This window comes from Lethenteron reissneri, chromosome 25 (assembly GCF_015708825.2).
Source record: "Lethenteron reissneri isolate LAM-NWPU_2019-01 chromosome 25, ASM1570882v1, whole genome shotgun sequence".
In the NCBI taxonomy this organism is placed as follows: domain Eukaryota; kingdom Metazoa; phylum Chordata; class Hyperoartia; order Petromyzontiformes; family Petromyzontidae; genus Lethenteron; species Lethenteron reissneri.
The window spans coordinates 4454250-4481212 of record NC_083803.1 but is presented as its reverse complement, the minus strand read 5'-3'; the positions used below and the strand labels follow the sequence as shown (position 1 = coordinate 4481212).

The 26963-nt window shown below is 47.6% G+C and overlaps 1 protein-coding gene across 3 annotated transcripts in view; it reads left to right on the top strand.

Moving 5' to 3' along the window:
- The first annotated feature begins 1961 nt into the window (after window positions 1–1961).
- LOC133347062 (RAC-alpha serine/threonine-protein kinase) overlaps window positions 1962–26963 on the top strand; it is a 44363-nt gene continuing 19361 nt past the window's right edge. The window contains exons 1-4 of one of the 3 annotated variants that reach the window (XM_061558965.1): window positions 1981–1998; window positions 2781–2904; window positions 4982–5136; window positions 9750–9894. In XM_061558965.1, the coding sequence (XP_061414949.1) occupies window positions 9849–9894 (46 nt within the window). In that variant the 5' untranslated portion in view covers window positions 1981–1998; window positions 2781–2904; window positions 4982–5136; window positions 9750–9848. Of the gene's footprint in view, window positions 2905–4981; window positions 5137–8353; window positions 8374–9749; window positions 9895–26963 lie in introns of those variants that run through there. The other 2 variants (XM_061558964.1, XM_061558966.1) reach the window with 2 other exon arrangements.

Below are 26963 nucleotides of genomic sequence, written 5' to 3'. Positions count from 1 at the left end.
ACAACAAAGCGTCCACCGTGTGTCCTTGCCAATGCCATGCTCAAGTTTTAGACTTAAGTATGACTGACGCATCATTTGGTTTAATGGGGAAAAATTAACCCGTAAAAACAAAGTTTTTCACTATAAATCCTTTATATGCGTGGCATAGGGGTGGCTAGAGTCCTCTCGTCCTCTGGCTTGAGATGGCTGCCACCTATGGGTCAGATGATTGTCTGGCAGCATTAACCAATTGGTAATTAAATATTTAAACTTTTTCCCCTAAACAGTGTAAAATTTAGAATTTTTTTTTCACGAAAATGCATTGTCACGCACAACGAGTCTGTGCAAAATGTCAGCTCGATTGGATCACGGGAAGTGGGTTAAAAAACGACCGAAAGATTTGCACGGTCCTAAGCAAGCAAGCAAACTTAATATAAAGGATTTAAAAATAGCTGCAATTTTAATATTCTTTGGGTCTTTCGGTAAAGTCACGTAGATAGGTTCAAAGAAAATAATAAGACAACAAAAAACTACGACGTTTCGATCGCAACACAAGCGGTGCTGATGACGTCCGCTTGTGTTGCGATCGAAACGTCGTAGATTTTGTTGTTGTTATTATCTTTGAACCTATCTACGTGACTTTACCGAAAGACCAGAGAATATGAATTCCTGCAGTCACGAAAGCTTTAAGTTGAGATTTAGCTGCAATTTTGTTTTAGTTTTCTGCTGAAGCGACTCAGATGCAGTTGGAATTGCCTGTACAGGGTGGTCCAGGTGTATTGTGACCCCCCCCCCCAAAATTAATTAACCCCTCTAAAATGTTTGCTCCTTTCCTTACTCATTTCTGTTTTCACACCCATTGGTATACTAAAAAAAGATTACGTTTCAGATAATTAAATGGGGGTCATAAGACATATGGACCACCCTTGTAAAGTATTTTGGACACTATAATACATTTAAATTGTAACTTCTTCACGCGCTTTTACACACTACGCGTAAAAGCGCGTGAAGATTCACAATCTTCACTTCGACCGGAGGAATCAGAAGAGCTGTGAAGCTCTTTCTCAAGGGCGTGTCAGCAAGTGAAACATTCACTCCCCAAGCGGCGATTCGACCAATTTCCTCGATTCGATTTTAAGGTTCGATAATTTCGTGCTCGTTCATAAGTCTCGTTCGAATCCTTTTATTTCTAATGGATGTATAATTCCAGAAACGCGTCGACTTCTTAAGCCTAATCACAACTTTAGAACAGTGCTGCTTGTTGCTGGCGGCGTGCGATCGGTGGTGACGTCACCGCCGATCGATTAATCCGACAGGGGGATACAATCGACTGGTGGTGACGTCACCGACAGCCGATTAATCGATCGGCGTCAACGACACTAGATCGGCGGTGACGTTGCCGCCGATCGATTAATCGACTGCCAGTGACGTCACCGCCGATCGATTAATCGGCTATCGGTGACCGGAAGTCGATTAATCGATCGGCGGCGACGTCACTCTAGTGTCACTAGATTAATCTAGTATCGTTGTCGTCACCGCCGATACATTAATCTACAGTCGATGACATCACCGCCAGTCGATTAATCGATCCGCGGTGAAGTAACCGCAGGCCGATTAATCGATCGTCGGTGACGTCACCGCCGATCGATTAATCGCCGCCGCCGCCGCCGGAGTTGTTGTTTGCCGGCGCGAGCGCGCGGGACGTGACGTCACGTTTGGGGGCGGTGGGGGCCGGCGCGAGTGGGTGGGAGGGGTGGGGGCGGGTGGGAGGGGTGGGTGGGGGCGGGTGGGAGGGGCGGGGGCGGGTGGGAGGGGCGCGAGAGGGTGGGAGGGGCGGGGGCGGAGGGGAGAGGAGCGGGAAGAGGAGGGGGGAGGGGTAAGGGAAGAAGGGGGCGGGGGGAGGGGGAGAAGGGGGCGGGAGGAGGAGGAGGGAGGAGGGGGGAGGGGCCCCGGGGCGGCGAGCCCAGAGCCCGGGCAGCGCGTACAGTGCGTGGCGCGCGCGGGTCGGCACTGCGCGCGGTACTCACCCAGAGGGGACCAGCAGAGATCACCAGAGTTCATCAGTGATCACTAGTACTCACCAGTACTCACCAGTACTCACTAGTACTCACCAGTGATCACCAGTTCTCACCAGTACTCACCAGAGATCACCAGAGTTCACTAGTGATCACTAGTACTCACCAGTACTCACCAGTACTCACCAGAGATCACCAGTACTCAGCAGGGATCATTAGTGATCACCAGTACTCACTAGTACTCACCAGTACTCACCAGTACTCACCAGAGATCACCAGTACTCACCAGTACTCACCAGGGATCACTAGTGGTCACTAGTACTCACCAGTACTCACCAGGGATCATTAGTGATCACCAGTACTCACCAGGGATCATTAGTGATCACCAGTACTCACCAGGACTCACCTTTACTCACCAGTACTCACTCGTGCTCACCAGGGATCACCAGAGATCATTAGCTCACTACTACTCACTAGTACTCACTAGTACTCACCAGGGATCACCAGGGCTCACGAACACTCACCAGGGACCACCAGGGATCACTAGTACTCACTACTACTCACTAGTACTCACCAGGGATCACCAGAGATCACGAACACTCACCAGGGACCACCAGGGATCACTAGTACTCACTACTACTCACTAGTACTCACCAGGGATCACCAGAGATCACTAGTACTCACTAGTACTCACTAGTACTCACCAGGGATCACTCGAACTCACGAGTACTCACCAGGGACCACAGGACACAGTGCTAACTCGTCCCTGCTCATCATTGACCGCAGGACCAAGCACACTCACTCGTGCCCACATCCCTCTGGGATTCGTGAGTCGTCCTGAGTCGTCCTGAGTCGTGGTGCTCACGGGACTCGGGACTCACGGCACCCCGCCGCTGCTGCTGCTGCATTCGTAAGAGAGCGCCTGGCACACACAAACTTGACACACACACAGCTATACACACACACGACTTTACACACACACACACTGACACACACACGACTTGACACACGACTTGACACACACACACAGCTATATACACACTATACACACACACGACTTGACACACACACAGCTATACACACACACACGACTACACACACACACGACTTTACACACACACACGACTACACACACACACCTTGACACACACACACGACTTTACACACACACACGACTTTACACACACACACGACTTTACACACACACACACGACTTTACACACACACGGCTCTACACACACACACGACTACACACACACACCTTGACACACACACACGACTTTACACACACACACGACTTCACACACACACACGACTTTACACACACACACGACTTTACACACACACACACGACTCTACACACACACACGACCACACACACACACACGACTACACACACACACGACTCTACACACACACACGACTACACACACACGACTACACAACACACACGACTACACACACGACTACACACACACACACACACACGACTACACACACACACGACTTTACACACACACACACGACTTTACACACACACACGACTACACACACACACGACTTTACACACACACACTGACACACACACACGACTTTACACACACACACGACTTTACACACACACACGACTACACACACACACGACTACACACACACACTGACACACACACACGACTTTACACACACACACGACTACACACACACACGACTTTACACACACACACGACTACACACACACGACTTTACACACACACACGACTACACACACACACGACTTTACACACACACACACGACTACACACACACACACGACTACACACACACACACGACTACACACACACACGACTACACACACACACGACTACACACACACACGACTACACACACACACGACTTTACACACACACGACTTTACACACACACGACTTTACACACACACACTGACACACACACGACTTTACACACACACACTGACACACACACGACTTTACACACACACACTGACACAACACACGACTTTACACACACACACGACTTGACACACACACACGACTTTACACACACACACGACTTTACACACACACACGACTTGACACACACACACGACTTTACACACACACACGACTTGACACACACACACGACTTTACACACACACACGACTTTACACACACACACGACTTTACACACACACACGACTTGATACACACACACGACTTTACACACACACACGACTTTACACACACACACGACTTGACACACACACACGACTTTACACACACACACGACTTTACACACACACACACGACTTTACACACACACGACTTTACACACACACGACTTTACACACACACACTGACACACACACGACTTTACACACACACACTGACACACACACGACTTGACACACACACACGACTTGACACACACACACGACTTTACACACACACACGACTTGACACACACACACACACGACTTTACACACACACACGACTTGACACACACACACACACGACTACACACACACGACTTGACACACACACACGACTACACACACACACACGACTTTACACACACACGACTACACACACACACGACTTTACACACACACACGACTTTACACACACACACGACTACACACACAGAGACCTGTCACAAAGGTGGTACACACACACACACACAGGCAGACCAAGTGGGCCGCACTCGTTACACGGGCTGCTGTACACCACGCCTCTAAAGAAGATCCATTACACCGAGTTACACATCATCATACAGCACGCACAGTACGCGGTTACACAGTACAACTAGCATACGGCGCATCGATTAACACCGTAGGACGTCGGGTGGTGCATTGCATCCTTTTACGCAGCACACAGCACAGAAGACGTCTGCTGCTGCTACTGCTGCACATGATTAACTCTGTACAAAGCAGCCGACACTTGACAGTAACTCTTACTCAATACGCGGCACTGTCTGTGCACGACTAGCACCCGAGACGACACACAGTGCAGAGGGCACTCGAGTCGGGGCAATACCACCACCACCACCACCGTCCTCGTCCTCCTGAATCTCGCCGGGGTGACTTCCCTAAGCCGCAAGGAGCAGCAGCAGCAGCAACCCCAAGGGCCCTCTCGCACCGCCGGTGAGTGAGTGGTGCGTGGAAGGTGGTTACCCATTGTAGGGTCATGAATATGTGAAAAAGAGCTTTATTGCTCATCGGATTCATCGCGGGGGTCTTTGTGCGGCGATGGGGTCCAGGGGGTTTACTCATTGTGGGGTCATGCGTCTGTGAAAGAGCTTTATTGCTAATCGGATTCTTCCAGTATGAAAAAAACCATTCAGAGTGTAAGGTTATCGAGCCACTGGTCCAGCGATTGGGATATTTGTGGTGGGGTCTGGGGTGAGGGGTCAGGGATATGGGGTCAGGGATATGGGGTCAGGGATATGGGGTCCGGTCATCAGACTCCGGGTTCACAGTTTTTGTCCGGTTGTCATGTGCCCGGCCTGTTGGAGAAAGTGTTGGGGGTGTTTGTGACGGGACGTGTTGTTTACTTGATTAAGGTGGTGTCCACGTGTTGTGTCTGTGTGTGTATTCGTGTGTGCCCCCATCATGGTAAACATTGGCATTATACCTACACGATCTTACGCAAAAGAACACAATTATGAATGATTTGTGTTTATATAGTCGCGTATTGTTGTGTTGGTGTGGTGCACATTTCAGATTGTCTGCGTGAAATGTACAAAGCTGCTTAATGTATTTTTGTTATATGCTATTTGAACCCGGTTTTCCTATTTTGTGAACTCCCGTGTGTGTATTCTGACGATTCGTTTGTGTGCGCACAATACATTGCTTACACTTGTGTTTGTGTACAGTATATGTGAACATGTGATTACTTCTGTACATGTCCGTGTAGTAATATGCGCGTGCGACTGGGCACATGTACGATCATGTGTGTGAGCAAAGTGCATGTGTGTGGAAGTTTGCGTATGAGCAAGCTCTTGTACATGTAAATATGTGGATGTGTGTGTGTGTGTTTATGAGCACGCCCTCGTAGGGCTGAACGATTAATCGATTTTAAATCGAAATTTGAAACAATGCGATTAACAAATCGCAAAGGCTGCGATTTTTAGCGATTTGAAAAGTCCAATTACTTTATTATTGGAATTGTTTTCTTTTTGATTAGTATAACTTATTTATTTAACTTAACAATTGTTCTATGTTTGATTGTTCAATTTCAATGGAAACATTTTAATAAATACATGTTGGAAGCAATTCATATCTTTGAAGTTCTCATCCTTGCATTGTCACATATAGAGCAGTTCATATGTTGATGGTATCATGTGGTAATGCTCCATCACATGTTTTAAATCTATTACACAGTGAATATTGAACTGAAGCTTGACTTAAAATCGTTCAGCCCTACACCCGAGTGCCGTAATTGTAGATGTATTGCACCACATGTACATGTATGTGTACATGTGTGTACGAGTACAGTTGTGCGTTTGTGTAAATTATGTGGGTGTCTCCCATCATCACACCCATGTACGTAGTGTGTGTGGATGTGTGTTTGTGTTTGTGGAGCGGTTAGCACGCTACCCAAGTTCGAATCCTGCTCACGATCAACACCAGTGACGATTATTTAATCTGAACCGGTCCTGGGCCTCCCCTAGGTCGATTCAGCCTCAATGAGTACCTGGTATGTGTAAACATGACTACTTGGGGAGACAAAGGCGGCCGGGCGTGGTGCTGGCCACCCACCCCCTCTATGTGCCGTGTCGGCCTTCATAGGTGCTACTCGCTAACAGCACCTGCCCCAAGTCTATTCAGGTTATACGGTGGATATTTGTATGTGAGAGCACACACATTTGTAAGTGCTCGACCATCAGCGTTGGTTTTGTTTTTGTCTTTGCATACCTGTACATATCTGTAAGAGCTGGATCATCAGCCTTGGTTTTGTTTCCCCATTGAACGATGTGTGATTAAAGAAGGGGGAGGGGGCTGTCTCACTCCGCCAGGTGTGCGTGTCTATTGTGCTAGCCCTGAATCAAGGTGGCTGACGAATTGGGAGGGCACACCTGGACGACACACCTTTACCTGCTGCTGCTCGCATCTTCCTGTCCGCCCTCTCTCTCTGGATACCTGATCCTTTGCCTTACCTGCACGAAATCTACCTGGCTGACTTACCTGTAAACGCTCCTCCTATCTCAGGCGCGGCGTGGTCTGTGTGCCAGTCTGTGTGTACAAGCAGTGGTTAAAACGTTGTTTTGAACAGAGGTGGATTGTGAAACTTCCCACCAGCCCTTCGTGTTAAGCTCAGTTGCATACTCTACCTTGTTGTTTGTCAGCTGTTCACGGAAGATATTTGCATGAATATGTAAGTGATTCACTATAATGTAAACATATTTCGCAATGTGTCTCCATTGTGTGTGCTCATACGGTATCTCCAAAATTTAATATCTTGCTTGTGAAACGTTGTTGATAGCCCTCGGTGTGTACGGTTTGGTACGGGAGGCTCGTTCGAGAACCCCCCCCCCTCTCCACCGTGTTTGTGTGTGTGGTTGTGACCGCGTGTGCAGTGGTGGTGAAGAGTTCCGAGTACCTGCCGTGTGTTTTTAGCCTTGCCTGCGTGCGGACGCTCGTGGCTTGCGCCTGCTGCTGCTGCGTGTTTGTGTGTGGCGTGAGCTTGGTTCCTGTCTTGGCAACAAAAAAAAGAGCCATTTTCCCCGTTGGAAGATTGGAAATTTCTCGTCGAAAGTGGCCTTCCGTGCCAGAACTGGGCAAAAGTACAGTGGTGTGGCCACTCGCCAAGATGGGAAGCGGGTCCTCCTTGTAAGAAGGGTAAAATTGTGACCTATACCTCCTCCCTTGTTTGTGTGTGGCCTTGGGTGTGTAAGTATGTGCCGGGGGTTGTTTGTGTGCGAGCTGAGCGAGTTTGTGTGTGACGGTGGTGGTGGGTGGGGGTGGTGGTGGTGGCGGCGGTCGGGGGGAGGGCTGAGTGATCAAGTGATCACATTCCACGCCCAACAACAAAACAACACGCGGGCCGCCACCGCCGGTGGTGAGGCTTGGAGCACGGGGGGTGGGCGGACGGACGGACGGGAGGGCCGGCCAGGCAGTGGGGGGTGTAGGCGGGGTGCTTCCCAGGTCCCAGGACTCCCAGCGGGCAGGCGGCGGCGGTGGTGGTGGGGTGGGTGAACGGGGCGGGTGGCGAGGTGGGTGGCTCCCCGGTTGAGGGCCACGGTTCCTGGCCAAAGAGACACCCCCCCCCCCCCCCGACAAAGCGTGACGCCCGTGGCTGCGAAGGGGCGCACTGTGGGGCCGTGGCTGTGTCTTGTCAATTGAGCTGGAGCCGGGGACGTGTGTCCGGCCGATGACGGTGTGTGTGGTGGTGGTGGTGGTACGGTGTGTGTGGTGGTGGTACGGTGTGTGTGTGTGTGTGGTGGTGGTACGGTGGTGGTGGTGGTACTGTGTGTGGTGGTGGTACTGTGTGTGGTGGTGATACGGTGTGTGGTGGTGGTACGGTGTGGTGGTGGTACTGTGTGTGGTGGTGGTACTGTGTGTGGTGGTGGTACTGTGTGTGGTGGTGGTACTGTGTGTTGTGGTGATACGGTGTGTGTGGTGGGTGGTGGTGGTACGGTGTGTGTGGTAGTGGAACGATGTGTGTGTGTGTGGTGGTGGTACGGTGGTGGTGGTGTACTGTGTGTGGTGGTGGTACTGTGTGTGGTGGTGATACGGTGTGTGGTGGTGGTACGGTGTGGTGGTGGTGGTACTGTGTGTGGTGGTGGTACTGTGTGTGGTGGTGGTACTGTGTGTGGTGGTGATACGGTGTGTGTGGTGGTGATACGGTGTGTGTGGTGGTGATACGGTGTGTGTGGTGGTGATACGGTGTGGTGGTGGTGGTGCGGTGTGGTGGTGGTGCGGTGTGGTGGTGGTGGTATGGTGTGTGTGGTGGTGATACGGTGTGGTGGTGGTGGTGGTCGTGCTGCCCGGTGTGGTATGGACCTTGTGAGCTGAGCTCTTGCGTCTTGCTTGCGACGTGTTGTGTTGTTTTTAACGCTTCAAGGCTCATTTCTCTCTACGTTTAAAAATGTGTGCATTCGTTTTGTTTTCTTCCAGTTTGTCGCGTAAGTGTTTTGTTTAATATTTAAAGTCTGCCGGTGGCTTTGTGGGAATGGGTTGGTAATAAATAATGGTTGATTTTGACGTGTGCTCACTCACCCGCCGTGACACGCTGAGATTACAAGTGGATGTTAAGCCACTCACTGCCTTTGATGGACAGCGAGTGAGTGATCAAGAAGACAAATGCAACTCTGCTCTCAGTCGCCTACATCGTGAACGTGATGTATTCAGCTATCGCTGTATGTCAACTTAACACATGGTCATGTTATTTTATCGTCATGGTTTTTGTGTATTGTGATGTCTTAAATGTTTATGTTATGTTGGTTATGATCTGTACTGGTTAACACTGGACTCTACTGTACTGACAAGATGTATACTGTACTGTCAAGATCCACTTTCGAACTGTACTCTTTGTATTTACGTGAAACTGTCCGCGTTATGAATACGCAATAATAATTTACTTCAACAGAAAATAGGAATGAAAATGCTTTTTTTTAATTCACGGGACATGAAGACGTAATGAACCTTATCCAGCAGCAGAGGCATACAATGCCAGTTAAATTGCTGCGTCTGACAGAAAACCCGCAATAATGCAGCATCATCCATATTTCTTACCTCGTCTTTCTTCTTTGCAGTGGTCGTGGCGGTGAGGAGTGACGCGTCGCCCATGCTCGCGTGAGGAGGCGCACGGAGAGCCTGTGGCGGAGTGCTGAGAGCAGGAGGACTACGACGCCATGGCGGAGGTGGCGGTGGTGAAGGAGGGCTGGCTCTACAAGCGTGGTGAGCCTCGCACATGCTGCTATCAGCTCGCCCCCCCCCCGGTGTGCTCACAATGTGATGGGGGGAGCATCCGCAAAGTGGCTCGGGGCACTGATACTGTGTCCGAACATCGAGCCGGCACCGCGGATATCCTGGGTTCGATACTGGATTTCAGCCACCCGTTGGTCAAACCCACGTTGTTTAATGTCATCTAGTCCGATGGGCTTATCCCGGCAGCCAAGGATTGTACAAACTCCCCACCCCATCGTACTAAGTGTTGTTAACACTTTAGCTTACTCCTGGTCTGAGAATAAAAAAAAATAATTTATTTACGTATGACGAACATCCTTTGCGAGGCTTTTAAAAGGTGACATCTGTAAGTGAAGGTAAGAGGTTGTTGAAGTGAATTCAAAAATGGTTATGTGACGTCTCCCAAGACCTGTTCTCAAAAACAAGAAAATGTGCTCAGTGGGAAATTTGGCATGTAAATATATTTGTCGAAGTTATGTAATGGCAATAAAATATTTGACATATAGCTGGAAATAAAAGCAAAAAAGAATGATAATTGGAATGCACAAATCACTATTAAACACTTGGGATAGCTGCTGTTATTGCCTCTGTTGGAGCCATGGTCTGGTTCACAAAAAGTCAAACTGCTTAAGTTTTCTACATCGAAAATGCTTTCATGTAACACTCGTCTTCATTGACAGCCCTGAATATGTTGAGGTCGACATCTGACCGGCATTTGAACTTATGACCTTAACATAGTGAGTGGAACCCTCGCTGTATGACACTGCGCCGCATGGCCAGATCTTTAATACAGCAGTGGATGAACAATAGCACCTAGAAATGGGGCGTCAAGAAATCGTTGAGGTAAATCAATAGGGATGAGCAGCAGCCTTGGGCCTTGCAAGGCAGGATGTCATTTGTCTTTCCAATGCGCACTTTCACTTGTAAATTGGCACATCTAGCATATGGTAGATGTGTAAAGAAAGGCCATGTGTGGGCCAGAAGGTCTTGGGGTTTCCCATCCCTGGTCCAGGATGTGGCTATCGAAAATGTAACGTCCCAAATTTAGCCTCGCATTGATATTAATAGCAACAATTGAGCACTGTATTTAAGTATGATTGTATGCGACTCGTATTGTGTTAGGGGCCCTTGTGTTTGGCTGTTTCCTGCAGTAAATGCATATTAATGAAATATATTGTCGCATTGCCAGATAAAACATTTCTGTTCGAAACAAAGTATCAGGTGGAGATACATTGTAATTCTATACGGTGTGTAGTGTGCCTGTTTGCAGCGCCCATTGAACATACTGTACTGTGTAGAGGTGGATGCAGACAGGGGTCTGTGGTGAAATATTATTAAGAATGTATGAGTGTAAATACTATTGTGAATTTCCAAGGAAATATGCTGATCAGTGCTAAATAAACGAAAAAAAGTTTTGTTTACAGAAATACTCGTGTATGCTGTTCAGCGTACACGTATGTGCTTGCGGTTTATGGCAGGAGGTTCAGCAAATGCTAAGGGTGTTTTCTGTGCTGCTGAATTCGAGGAAAACGTTTGGAAATTTACTTGGTTGCTTCACGTGATTGTCAGATGATTTGATTAGGCAGTTTTTTTCAATGGGTAAAAAAAAAAACCCGTCCAGCCGAGCGAGTTGGTAAAAGTTAATACTTTTTTTTAAGTGGTCCATGAAATGTGCTGTTGAGTGCAAGCTTGTGCAAAAGGTCATTTTGTGCGGATGAAAATTTTTAAGCGCATTGTGAGATGGCGAATGGCATTTGGGTTTTTTTCCTCCCCCCCGGTGGCGTTGACTCGCATGCTGCAGAACAGCGACACTCAATGACGTCACCTGACCACCACCGCCTGTGGTCAGCAAGACTGTGCCTCTGCTCTGCTTGAGAACAGCTGTCCATTGATAAAACCTTGGGTGTGGAGTAGTTGTGCACTCGCAATAATATTGTGGCATCCGCTTGTACCTCGGTGAAATACTTGCACATTTTTTTTTTAGCACGCGTGCTTCGTTCGGTCTGTGTCTCTCTCTTGAATGTTGTCGTCGAAGTCGTCGTGTGGTGTTTTTGATTGTCATTCGCGAGGTCTAAGGTGTGTTTTGTTTTATTACTTTCACTCGTTGTTGTGGTGCCTCGTAACTACAGTATGGTGCGAGATGAGCAGCTCCGTGCTTATCGGGGTCGCACGTCCTGTTTTTGACCTTATCGTGCCTCGGCAAACATGAAAATATCAAATACCACGGTGCAGTTTGCACTGCAGAACAAAAAGTAAATGTTATATTACCGTGAAATGCTTTGAGCTTTATCTGTATTTGATTTGAGGAATTCAGTCATGTTGCATACTTTTTGGCAGAAGTTTAAAATTGTCAATTATGATTTTTTGTTCTGTTTTCGTAAAACGTTGCAGGTTTTTGGCTTACAATATCGTGAAGTGCTTCAGTGTTTACTGTGCGAAAGCGCCTTTACATTGTAGCAACAACACATTTGTACTGTCACTTGCAAATCTGTGTAAAATTAAAGGAAAGTCACATAGGTAGAAAAATAAAATAAAACAAAAAATTATAATATATCACGCTGGTTCAGCAGTTCCACTGCTGGATTATTTTTTCCACCTGAGGATGACCACTTGTGTTGCGATCGAAACGTCGTGATATTTTTTTTTATTTTTTTTTATTTTTCTACCTACGTGACTTTACCGAAAGAACCAAAGAGTATGGATTCCTGCAGTCACGAAAGCTTCAAGTCAAGATTGAAGGTTTCTGTCGTTTAGCTCATAAACGTAATTCAGAGATCATCATTATTATCACTGCCGTTTGAAGTCTTGGGTATCTCTGTTTAACTGCGCTCACAGAACAGAGCACGGTTCGAGATAGGGTTGAAGTAACGCAATACCGTACAATATGGCGATAAGAATTGCAGCATCTCACAGAATGAATTGTGTGTTTCTCTCCACGTCTCGATTTGTCTTTTTAATGGCAACCTTTGTGCTGATGGTACATTTGTGCCAAAAGACTCTTAGGTAATTGCCGCGAGATGTCGTTGCACACGGAGTTGTATCGTGTCCTGTTGCAGTGAATGTACGTGGAAACTTTTTATGAATGGCATGCATATTCTCGTTGAATGTCTTTTGTGAATAAGACGCTCTAATTAGCCCCTTACTTTAGTATTCCGCCATAATATAAAATGCTTTAATGAAACATTGCTTCCCATTTGGTTTACGTAAAGATCAAGGGTGCGTAGCGGATTTTGAATGACATCGTTGTCCTCTGAAGAACATTACAAACTAAGGCTGTTGGCGTATTAGGCCTAAACTGGCTTACGGGTTACAGTTGAAAGATCGAATTTACTGCGTGTACAGTTTCGGCGAGTTTGACCTCTGCTCCGCGATTCTCCATTCGCACCGACGTAAAGCCCAGTGGGGATCCTTCCTGGCTTCAAGCATGACCAGTCAAATGGCCGTAATATAAAAATCATGACAGCATGCTTGTGGGCCTACTGTTATATATTTTCCCGTCAATAAAATGTGTTAGAAGTTTGAAAATGTAGGATAAGGCTCCTTTGGATCATGACTTGTGTTTATTTTTTGTGTGAAAGCAGCCTTTGTCAGCCAAACTGCCGCTACACGAGTCGCCATTTACGTCCTGCAGCGTTGAACATAAATCCAAGCGAGTTGTGTGACTTCAGCTTTTCGGCTTTTGTATTTTGAAACCGCATTAACGCGAATTGTTCATTGCCACTTCCTCAAAAGTTGTTTAGACTGAAATCTTAATTGGACATGTATAACAGGCTTTGCAGTGCATTTTGGGACGAGCATTCATTTTGTGAATTGTCTCTAGCTATGTGTGACCGAATGTTTAACTCGGCGATGATTTGTAAAATCCTTACATCGTGACGATATTTTGGACAAGATGCACATTACAATGAGTTACGAACCTGTCATACAGGTTGAATTTTAGTATATTGAGTTTGTGCAATAAACGTACCCCACCAACTTGTGTGTATTTCAAATCGGTAGTGGGTTTGTGACATAAATTAAATTGTTATATACGGTATACACACAAACTATGACATCTGACAAAAACTAAATTACTTGTCCAAGTTGTCTAATTCTTTGACTGCTTTGTGTGCATAGTAGAGTTATGTAGGTTTGGATAGGCCAAAACGAGATAATATTGAACACGCCATTTAATGCGTATATTTTTCAGGTTGGGTTTAAGAAAAAAATGCTGGTGGAAGCTATTTTGGGCTCGGTGAAAACACATGACGTAAAGCGCGTGTTTGTTTCTTCATGTTTTACTTTCACAATGGAGTTGTGCAGGGGAAAAAAAATCGTATACATGGAAAGGAAAATGTGTTTGGACCGTGTGAATGGAGTGTAACGGTGGGTGGATCGAGTGCATTCACAGAGTGTGGTGTTTACAGACGAGCACAGCAACGAGCGAAGGTCACAAGGGTTTTTTGTTAATCATTTGCCGTAAGAACCCTGGAGGTATGGAGTGTTTTGATGGACTGGGAGAAAGTTGCATCTTTTTTTCATGCTAAAATTGATTACTCACCTCGGTGGTATCAGTTTTAGATTGATTCGTGCTCACGCCGTTAAAGAGGATGTTATTAATATAACAAAATTTCGCTCAACAACAGGATGTGTGAGTAAGAACAGCATGCGTATGGTGTGCAGTCAGATTTTTATCACCTCATGACTACTGTGAAAAAGAACCCCATTAATGGGTTTGGAGTGGTGTGAATGTCTGAATTGTGTACTTAGCAATTACAGCTAAGTTTTCGGTAGATAAATGTATTGCCTGTGGACAAAAAAAACGATGAGAAGATGGCTCTTCATGCTGTCGCCATTCCCCAAATAGAAATGGCTTTTGACAGGACTAAGCAGGAGCTGGCTGGATCCCAGGTGCGTGTGTCAAGTAGCTGGTACGTCCGCAGCCCGCACTGACCCAGGAAGTGCTATTTAAAGCAGGTTTGGCAGATTGGCTTGGGTTGTTGCTGCATTGGGGAGGGGGGGGGGGGCTCGACAGAGGGTGAGACGCCCGACTGAGGCCCCCAGGTTTAAGCGCAAGACTGCGCCGCCGGCGCCTGTGATGATAATGATGATGATTGTGGAGCCACTTTGGCTCGGCCGTAGGGGTTTGGGTTACGCTGCTGGGGCCAGCCGAGTCCGGGGAGGCCAGTGAGGCGCCGTGTGGCATGCCGCGTGGCATGCCGCGTGGGCCGGTGTCAACGAGCACCAGGGCGCGGTGCCATGCGGCCTGCAGGTGGCCTGCCAAGGAGAGGGCGAGGGCCAGCGCCGCAGGAGCCGGGGGCACGGTGTGCGGCCAGAGGAGCACGGTTTGGCATAGGTCGGCAGATGGGGGTGCCGGAGGGGGTGTGGGGTGGGTGTTTACAGCTTATGCCACTGTCGAGGAGGTGGATAAATAATGTTAAGTCTGCTATTCCAGTCCGCTTTGTTTACTGGGAATTTTTTGCAACTAATTGCGGCGACGTGGCACGCAAGTAGCGTGTATTTTCGTAGGTTATTTTTTTTATAGTCGTGCTTAGTTAAGCTTTTCACCAATTTGCACTGGTTAAAAGCTGCATCGTGTGAACGAGTTCTAGGTCATGAAATTACTGCATGGTGTCGGTTTGGGTTTTTCAGATGTTTTTTGTGTTCATGTATCATCAGCAGAGTGGCATGAAAACAAGCTTCATGACTCAACCCTGTGTGAGTTGGATGCCCTGTCACCCAATGCTAGCAATTGCACTACCAATATTACAAGTGCTCCGTCCGCCTCGTTTGGCCGTGCACAAAACCAGCCCTGCTTGTCAGCGAGCACGCAACATTAAAACTTTCTAAGCGAGGGTAACGCGTAGGCACCAAGCGCTCGTGAATGTTCCATCGGGCGAGTGTTATGCCTCGGTGTCATGCCGCTGTTGTGTTTGTTTTAGATTCTTCTGCGCCGTCTCCCATTGGTGAATAGTAGCAGTAATAATAATAAATGGCAGAAAATGTCGTAGCAGGCGTGGCTTGTCCCTGCATAGTCGCAGGCGCGGTGTTTTTCCAGCTCCGCTGTCGGCCTCTGCGTGCCCCATTCCACACGAAAAGCACCCCCCCTCCTCCTCCTCCAGTGTTGTCACGCATTCCAAATTTTTTGTCGAAAAATAAATGTGGCCCCTTTGGTGTCTCACGCTGGCAGATAATTTTTTGCTGTTTTTAATCGAGGGCAGTGTCTCTTCTCGAACTCTGAAGTTGGCACTCTCGCGCAAGTCAACTCTACAAAAGTTATGTGGGTTAACCCAATGTTCAAATGATTGTTGACCTTTGGGGGCGGGGAAAAAAAAGGTCAAAATGACGTGTATTTTGAAAGGGTTTTGAAAGAACTTGGTTGGCATATTTTTTTCGTGTGTAACTTTTTTCTAGTGTCTTTATTTAGCGTGTATATTATGTACAACAAGAAAGTGTAAAAATCTGGACAGGCTGGTTGAGCAGGAAAATGTATCTTGTCTTCCTGGTGGAAAGTTCCCCTGGAGAACGCTGTTTTGAAGCTCGTCGTTGTGGTCGCTGCAACAACACTTTATTTGCATATTCTTACAATTAAAGACACGCGTGATTTTATTATTATTTTCGCGTGTAATCACTTGTCCATTGTTTTGCGTTCTGAGTACACAGGGCCTTTTCTTTCACCATAGGCATCGGTCCAGTTGGGACTGAAGCTGTGCGCTGGTCCTTCTTTGGAACAAATTTGCAGAACAGTATTGAAACAATACTAGATATTTACGTCATGGTCGAAACTATAGTGCACCTTTTGCAGTACTAATGTCGTAAAACGGATTTAAATCGCGCATTAAGTGAGTACGGTGCAAAATAAGTTAATCGTACATACAACACGATATACAAATCATGGCAGTCACTATGATGTGGGACCTTCAGTTAGTTGGTTGACAAACAGCTGTACATGTGCATTTTATATATACTCTTTAGAAAAATCGCACATACGGTACATTGTAAACAACTAGCCTGTTAAGAAACAACTCGTGGCCAATTTGAGCCCTTCACATTGAGGTCCGAGCGTTAAGTGGATTTCTCCCCCCCCACCCAGTCCGTGCCTATCTTGGCAGGAGCGCTGCTGTTTGTGGAGCTCGCACGCAGGAATTTTATGGCACAGAAGGGCGAGTGTGTGGTCTCTTCAGGTGTGTTGCCCGCGGGGATCCACCATGCCGCCAACGTAAACACGATTATCATCTGGGAATGTCTATGAAGACCCTGATCATCCAGAGTGGCTCGCCGATTTCCATTACCTGGGATGCTCGTTTTTTTGTGGTCATTTAAAGGTGGCTGGCTATTGGGGGCATCATCGCACACGTCGGCGTTTCCTATGCGGACACAGTCTGTTGAAAATGGCCTCGCGAAGTAAATTAATTTTACCCGGCAGATACATTTACTTTTTTTTAGTTCTTACAGAGGGGAGCTGAGCACTGTATATCTTACGCGGCATGCCAGTGCCTTAAAGGCAAACCAGATTTAAGGCCACTGTTTGAAAATGCCGCTTGACAACAGATCGTTCGCATTCCACACCAGCTTGTGGAAAAGCTGTTTAGTCTGCCTGGACCTGCTAGCTCGGGCAATTCTACAAAACTATGCAAGAAATTGTGCTTAACTTGGAACAGCTTGGGTGTTTTAAACTGTATCTGGCCGGCTGCGGTGGTGAGCAGGGCTGCAGCAAGTGTCGTTTAAAGTGGTCGTAGATCTTGGAGGCGCAATGCACCAGGGGATTTTGTCAGATACCACAATATAATGGCTGCTGTCTTCAAAGCTTAAACAAATTCTTCTTCTTAGAAAATGCGGTTTGCATTGTTCCAAAATCTTAGCAACTTGGACGTCACACACACAGACGGTATATGAGTAAGAAGCAAAAAAAAAACGCTACAGTGCGGCGTTATTAAAAGATTGAAAAAGCGGCAAATGCGAACGCATAAGATCCAGATGTATGCCTGGAACTAGAAGAATTTAACAGGCACCGCTGGTATTTTGCTCGCGGGGGGGGGGTAGGGTAGGGCGCTGGGTACGGGAGGGGGGGGCTGCCCGTGCGTTTGGGAGCCCTCGGGTGTTGCGGCCGCCCCGCTCTAGGCCCGCTGGACACTGGCCGCTGTTTGACACACTGCACACAGCCACTCGCGCTTGGCACCGAGGGTAATTCTGGGAAAAGGGATTTTGTGTTTTTTTTAAATAACTGTGCCTGAAAGAAGAGCAAAGACGCCGGCCTGTTTTTTATTTAGAGCGGCGTCGCTCGGTCAGTCTGGCATGCGGCACTGGCGTTCGACTGAAAGCGACGTTGTGTTGATGACTGCGGAAAAACAGATTTGGTCTGTGGTGTCAGACCATGTTAATGAAAGGGGAGGGGGGTAGTTGGCGGGTTTGGGGGGGCAGCTTGAAATGAATCCCGCAGAGCTGGTGCTTAATGGCACGTTTTTTTTTCATCTGGTGCGTGTTTCACGAAACAAAACTGAGTTCTTGTGGCTGTAACATAAAACTCTACAACAGATTTGTTTCACAATTTGCATATGTTTTAAAAGCCATGTAAGCATTGTGCAAGTTTAACATGTGGCAAAGACTGAAATAATAAGTGGATTTGGATGCAATAATGCACCGTAACGCATCTATTCAAATTGGTTGGCATTTACGCTTAGCACTGCAGTGCATTATTGCTCACCGCTGGTTCGAGTGTTGTCTGTGTCAGACCTGGATTTTGCCGTGGTATCATTTATCCCTTTTAATCATCACTCGGTGACTATTTAATTATCTGGGCCCATCACTGGTGAACTCAAACCAGCTGGCGGATATTCTTTCTGGTACCTATCCCGTTGACTTCTTACTGTAAAACTCGTATAATTTTCCCTCCAAACGTATATTGTTTGCAGCGTTCTTTTTTTGACCTATGTCACCGCAAGAGATACGTACAAATACGTTTGACTCGTGCTCACATGAAACAAGCTGTTTCTAGTCTCCAATTTAAGAGGGAGAACCTTTCCCCATTTCGGTGCATTCTCAAATGTTATGTTGCAGCACTGAGAATACAAACTATGATTTTTGTGTATGAGGACACACTCTCCCTGGGTACACACTCAGCTTTCATGCATCGGTTGTGACATTCTGGCCGCGCAAGTGTGAAAGCGATTGGCTTGTGTAAATGCATCCATAAACCACCGTCTGACAGTCTTCACACTATCCCTTTCAAAATTTTTGTTCGGGCGCCGATGGTCCATGCCCGCCCGTCTTGTTTATTTCTGAAACGGAAATTTATGATAGCATTTGAATTCCAAAGGCCGGTAGTAATGTCATACCGGCGCTAGGGGCAGGGCAGGGATGAGTGTATATTGGTCTGCGGCCCGAAATCTCTTCTTGGCGAGACTCCACTGGAGCGGTTACGTGGGCGGAAGCAGCCCTGCGCCGTGGACAAACTCGGTGGCTCACGGCGCGTGATGTTGTGGCCAGGTCCTGTTGGCTCCTGGCTGCTGAGATGGAAAGGCTGGAAGTGGATTAGCGCTGTAATCCCTGCAAAACTCACTGCCGCTGAGTGGCACGAACCGTGCACGGCTGGGCCGCCGGAGAAATTAAATTTTGACGTGAACGTCTCATATCCGAGGCTTTTAATTATTGCAGGTGCAAAAGCCATGTGCCAGTCTTGCTGGGAGCCGTGGAGTTTCAATTGTGAGTCGCTTAATGGGGTGCATGATACAGCAGAGCTGTGATATTCTGGCCATCTCCTGTGCGTGATCGCAGTGTCCCTTACCTTGTTGGTCCAGTTCTGTCAGTCACTTATTGGCGGGGGGGGGGGGGGGTCCCTCTGAGACATTCTTTACATCCGTCAAAAACAGTAGGCTGCAAAGTTCCCGTAATAGTTTGTAAATGGTACGGTCATTAATTGGATTAGTAGGTGCAGAGGTAAGGTGCATATTATTCAGGTTTTATGGTTTGGTGTCAGGCGTGGCAGGACTTTGGTGTGAAGCAAGCAGAACAACGTAGCAACACGCCGTTGGACAAATAACATGTTACGCATTGGGCCTATTTGGAGTATTAAGCAACTTATCAATGAATGTGGGATTAACATTCTTGTTAAGAGAGTAAAGGGGAAATAAATTAATCCTTCCAAAAAGCAGAGGGGATTAGATGGGGTGGTTTTGTCTGATTGCTAATGCTCATCTTGCCCTGGGACATGTGACACATTACACATTCAGTGAGTTTTCTTCTCCACTGGCTTCTCGTTTTCCAGCTAATTTTACGTTTGGGATCACTTCAAAGTCTCTGCGCGTGAAGGGTGTGCGTTGGGAAGCGAGTGTTCGCACAGTCGGACCGATGGCTCCTTTGCTGTACCGATGCGTTGCAGCTCACCAGTCTGACTCACAAAATGGCAGGCCTGTATTTTTCCGCTCTTGTGATAAAAGGGATTGAGGCGCCAGGCCCATAGTAACTGGAAAACACAGATTTTGTCAGATTTTCTTCCCCCCCCCACCACCCCCCCAGCATTTGAAAAGCCTCATGCTGCTGCCATTGTTGGGAAACAATGGCACGGCTGACCGGGAATCTCCAAATCGAGCTTTATTCCCAGCGTGATGGGAAGAGATGTATTTTTAAAATATCTAAGGATTTGCTTTGCAACAAACACGGGGACATAATTATGTTACCGTGTTTATATTTATTATTGTCCCCACAAGAGGTTGTTTATTAGCAGCGTATCCTTAACTCATTGAAGTGTTTTTTTTTTACATACAGTACACACAAAAGGAACAGCTGTTGTGACTTTCTTTTCTTTTCACGTTCAGATTTGTCTAATGAAACCCTGGTGTTTCTGGCATTCACCGAGGGTTTTCTCTCCCCACGCCCCTCCCAAAGAAAGTGGTGTCCATCAAGCGCATGAATGCAGAGAGATAAGTAATGGCCACGGTTGTGACATGGTGGTGGCGGCGGCGGCGGTGGAAGGGGAGGATGCAGGCCCTCTCTGTGCGTGCAGTGGGTGGGGAACCATCGCTGGCAGACGCTCTCTCCATTGGCGGAGCTGGGCCAGACAGTCTGCTAACCTCGGCATGACCTCTCCTCGTGGGGGGGGGGGGGGGGTCGGCATAGCGGGTGCGCGCCGCGCTCGTTAGTGTTCTGCTCGTGTCATGTCTGCGTCGTCTCGGACGCCGCCGCCGTCGCGCCGCTCGTGCGCACGCGGGCGGAACGCTAATGGGATGGGAGGACGGCTCTCGGAGCCCGTCGCCCCACCACTTCCGTTGCCAAATATTGCTGATTCCACGCTCTGCGAGCCTCCTGCCGCCCCGAAGGCTATAACTCTGCTACGAGCTGGCAAGACTGGCTTCGGTGCACTCGCAATGCGCGTTGCTGCTGCTGTCAATGCGAGGCGCATTCGTCGTGTCCCTCGCTGTCCAACACCGACCGGTGCGCTGCATTTATGCTTAACCCTAACGGGTTGGTGAGACTTATTAAGCATTTGCGGTGGAACGATGCGTCGGTTTGTATCAAGGACACTTGCATGAAATCGGGCGTACAAGAGTAAATGCTTTTTCCATTCGACAGTGTTGTATGTATTCACGTCATCCCTGCAGCCACAAGAGGCACTACCATTCACCTCAATGTCAACAAAGAATTGATTCTTAACCCTGCCTCGCACATATTCTACAACACTTCACAGGCCGGCTGAATTGTCGTAGTCGTAAACACCACTTGTGACTTTTTCACACATTCACATTAATCACAGTCTTCATTCCTTGGGTTTGGAGGAACTCATTTGGCAGGTACAAAATTCGAGAACTCTTGAAAGCTAAAGAATGCAATGATACAATTTTGGGGTCTCTAATGTAATAAAGAATGCAGTGGAAAACCCCTGAGGTTGCTTATTGAACGAGTGTCACACGATGGCCTCATTGTGTGCGCCGGTGTGACCCCCAGCCGCGTGGGTGGAGGGCACTACGGCAGCTACGTTACCGTGTTAACATGGGGCATACTCATGCCACCGGTGCCGTTATCAGCCGTGATTTAAAGTATCGTTTGTAACTAAAATCCACGAGCTTTTTGGTTAACATCCGGCAAGTGATACATTCATGTATTAGTCACGCAAAACAACTAATTTAAAACTTATTTCACTCCACCTTTAGAACTAATTTGATGTTAAATTTTACAGCAGCTCAATTAGTTAACATTATTAATCGAGAGCCATGTGTGACAAATTTATCATTGATTGGTCAACTACAAGCATGTGCTTTTTATTTTGGGGGGGGGGGGGGGGGATTAGTGTTTTTCCGACCGTTAGGAGAGAGAAAAAGAATCCCCGCCGCACGGCTGTGCATGTGTACGCAACAATAGGAGCAGCACCAGGAAGTAGGAGAAAAGCAACAGCTGGCACTGGGGCCACGCAACCTGAAGCGGCAGGTGATGGGCGAGCGGATGGCGTGGCGACGCCTAGGATCGTCCCAGCTCTGCGAGCAGGCGTAGGCCCAGTTGGGGGGTTTGTGTGAGAGCAAGAATAAAGGGAGCGTGGGAGCGTGATGGCGTGTGCGTGTGCGCTCTAAGCCAGTCTGCTGGTCCAGATGAGGGGTCGTGTTGTTGCATCGCGGGCCCGAGTGTTGGATATATCAATGCGTGGCCGAACATAGGACTATACGATGAGTGCGTCGTTAACATTTATACATTTTCTCGCGCTATTTTAGGAACGTGTTTAGTGTTCCTAAACAAATAACCAATGGTGGCCATTTGCTATTAGCTGAGAAGGGCGACAGGTGTTGGTTTGATTTAGAGCACAACCTTTGCGTAACTGTGAAAGCGGAACAGTGCGTCAACATTATCCGTTAGTTGTGCAATAAGGTGTTCGGAGATATTGCTGCAGTTTCCTGACTCGCGTGATAAAGAACTTCAAAGGAGATTCTTCAGCAAGGGGACAGGCATCTTCGTTCTACCAGTGGGTGGTCCTGACTCTTGAGTGCCCATAGCACTGGGGTCTATTGGACTGTGAACCAAGCATCCACACACCTTTGTGGGACACATTCATTGTGGGAAATTGTGAATGGAAAAAATCAGCGCCCACTTAGAGCTATTTTTGTTTTGACCATTTATCAGAAACAGGAACCATTTTATAGAAACGTGTTCTTGTGAATTATGTCTTTGCCAGATAAAGTCTTTATTTCTTATGTAAGTTCAATGCGTAAAACCATGAGACGTTTAAACCGTGCCACCCAAAATGTCTAATAAATGTACACCTAAAATAACTAGTAATTTTTTTGCACTGTAGGAATAAAAAAAACTATTCTGGGAGTTTCCACCCCATGGCTGGCCGCGAGGAGGTATCTGTGGCGTGCGTGGGCGTGGGGCCGCCTGGGCGCTGCTCTCCACGTGCTTCTCGCTGCCGAGGATTTTATGGTGGGGTGTCGAGCAGCAGCAGCAGCAGCAGCAGGAGGAGGAGAGGAGGCAGCTGGAAGTGAACGATACCGCTCAGACGTCCAGTCATTCTCTTTATGGCCGTGTCCTCCGTGTGAATTTACTGTCGTTTGGTCAAATGTGGACGCCGAGTTGTGGTGGCGCAAGCAATGGAATCCATGAAGTGTTGGCGATTCGTGCAAGGGTTAAAAGGGCGCACAGATTTATGAGACTTGTATAAATACGCCTTGCTGCAAGGTGGCCAAGTGGGTTCGTGAACCCATATTGTGGACTTTTGGGTGTAATCCAGTCTAGTTTCTTTGCACAACCAAACCTTTCCTTAAATATAATTGGCCAAACGTCCCCCAATTCAGGACGCTTAAATAAATCACAGTATTATTATATATTAGGAAGATATATGGCCTGACCCAAAATGGGAGTGTGGCTGCCTTATGATTCGACCTATATAAATGTTGTGGCTGAACATGGAGAGTTGTAATGGGTTACCATTATAAGGACGGTTAACATGTGCTCGGACTGTTCTCGGAATCGCTGCGGGGCCATGCTGGATGGGTGATGTAATGGACGCAACTCGGTAACATGTTACCGCCAAGTTAAAATTAGCATATTTTCCATTTCCACCGATCATTGTCACACATGCCACAGTTTGCCCGTTTGCTCTTCGATTCATTAAGCGCTTGTTCGTGGACCGATCCTGCGGCGAGGCCGGTCACCCGTGCACTGGCTGGATCCAGACAAGCATGTGGTTTCCCACGTGTGCTCAAGTCAGCTGCCGTTTGGAACGCTCCCAGAAATGCAGCGAGATGGAGCGAGCGCACTTCACAGTGATCTAAAACTGTTGTTGTGGCGTAGAATTCCAGGAATGCATTGGACTGGTGTCACGTGACCGAAATGGGCGATTTTGCTGCATTCCTCGGTTAAGGACTGCAATGTAGGCCATTTGCATTTTTTGGGAGGACTGTGCCAAATATAAAAACATGCCCAGTGGACGTGGCCGCAGTCTTATATAATTTTACTTTTGCATTCAGCTTTGTTGTGAAAAGCAGCCCCATGCCCATTGTTAACCCGAATGAGTGCGTCTCCTCCGGCATCTTTGTTATACTGTTTTCATATAAATGTTTGAAGGCCGTGCAGGAAGAGGTAGCGTTTGTGGCTCCTCTCCAGCGAGGCTCACATCCAGCAGAGTGAGCCACAGTTTTCGCATGCACACCCTCGCCCTGCACACATCGTCGTGCACTTCGTCCGACCCGTGCACTTTGCAGCACCGGGACGATGCCGTGGACACGCTGAGAACTTGTCCAATGCTTTTACGGCTGCGTGGCTCTCCTGTATTTGTGCTAATTGGCCAATATCTGCTCACGCGCCCCCCTTGAGTGGAAGTCACAAGCAATTAGCCCCAAACGCATACCGCCTCGCAAGAACCGACTCAGTACTGTGGCCGATGCAAACAATGCGATTTGATTGAGCGAAGATGGCACTAATTTGTATATATATTGGGCAGCTCTTCCGGGGGGGGGGGGAGGGTGTGCAATGAATTTTTGCTGTGATGACTGCCCATGAAATGATTTTCCGAATTGCCAAGTAAGTGATGGATAATGAATACTAATGCATCAAGACTCCGTGGCTAATGAGAGCTGATTAGTCGGTTTGCTAACAGAATCCCGCGAGGGTTGCACGCCCGCACTCGCACGTGTCGGCAACACGGCAGGGCAGGCCCAAACCTGTGTCTCCTACGTTGCATCCGCGGCCCCACGTACACCTTGAAGCTTTCTTACTTAGGATGCATCGGTTGAAACACTCGTGCCATTTACGCTCCCCGTAAGTTTTGAATATGATTGTGTGTATTTGCATTCGGTATTTTATCATCAAATTCCGCTTTTGCCGCAGGCGCTTTCATCACTGATGGATAAAGGCTCGGGAAATAATGAAATATTTTCACTAAGCCCAAACCCAAGCAAAAACTGTTTGCACACAACCTTTTTAGGGCCTTTTCACTGAAATTTCCCCACTGAATCAAAGTGCCAAATCACCCTGGTCTGTGACTAAGTCGACGCGTGCGCCCACTCTTTTTTGGAAATTAAATTTTCTTAAAAAAATTATGACTAATTTATAGAGTTGTTCGCAGATGACCGTGATGAATATCAGTCTGGGGTTTTTTTGTGGGTCCTTTCCTTGTTGCTTTGAACAAACACATCTGTTGGCCGAGGCTGCATTTGCTTTCGGAGCGAAGTGTCATCGCTACACCGCTCGTAAGAATGTTGGCGTGGTGGCAGCGGCGACGGCAGCAGCGGCGGCTCTTCTATCGTGTGGCCGATGTAGATACAGAGCAACAACTTTACAATTTCGCATTTAGGTGGTTAAGCCAGATAACTGCGTCAGGAGCAGCGGAGTGTATCGCTGTGATGTCTCCTTCGCATTTGTGGATCGGGCAGTGCGTCGTTATACGTTGTCGCACACTCCAGGAGAGCTTTTAATGTTCCATTTGTGCATCGGGTATCTGCATCTGCCATGGTTTGTGCGGGTGGACCGTGGGCTTCCGTGGAAGATTATACCCAGGAATCTTCGGCGTTGGGTCTTTCACACGGCGTTTGTGAGTTCTTTTGAACTCCATTCAGCTCGTTGGCGACACTAGATCCCATTAACTTTTTTTTTGCGCGCAGCGGTAGGCGCGTGCATGCACGGCAGCGGCGAACAGCGGTGAGAACAGCTGTCTCGTGCGCGTGTGCGGGCTTGCTAGGCGCGCACTCGTGTGAGATGATGGTCCTTCGCACAATGGGAGCGTCTGTGGCGCAGGTGTTTCTGAGCGCAATCCAGAGCAGATGGTTCCTCCGGACAAAAACATGTTTGCCCGCGGCTGTCGATAATCACTGCCTGATTAAATTGCCGTGCCCACTTCGCCCATGTAAACAACCTTTGTTTCCCCTCCCTCTTTGAACGAGAAGATGTAGGTGTTAGAGGACTTTTCATTCCTAGCGAAGTACATATCAACTTACGTGTACTGTACATGGTTTTACTTAATACGTGCGTGCGAGATGGTTTTTTTTGTTGTTGATCTGAGAACTAAGTGGTATGCTTTTCAGCCGCACAAGGTCACTGCATGGGTTGTGTGGTGTTGGCGGTGGGTGGTGGTGGTGGTTGTTGTTGTGTTTTTCAGCACGAGCCCTGTGAACTCATTACGTGCCTCGTGATGATTGCGTTTGGGGCTTAGATCCTGGCACCGTTGGTGGCACACCGGTGGATTTTTATTATCCTGATTGAAAATTGTATCACTTTTATAAGAAATAATCAAGTGAATGTGCAACATTAATGAAGCATGATGATATCCCGTAGCAGCGTAAATGTACGTTTATAAAATTATTTTTAGTTTTTATTGCAGTTAGGATAACTTTTCCACGAGGATTACCCTGGCTTAATTGCAGCATCTTCCGTGTGCGGTCACTGGTGACCTGGTAATAATGTACCGATGAAAGTAAATTATTATACTTGTGATATGTTGATTAAAGCGTCTATGGGAAAATTATGTAAGAAGCATGCAAATTATATGCAAATAATAACGTTACGTTGAGACGAACAGAGACAAAAATGGTACAGATTGAGATGGGAAACAGATATATGGTACAAACGAGACAGCAACAAAAATCGTCGAATCACTGTGGCAG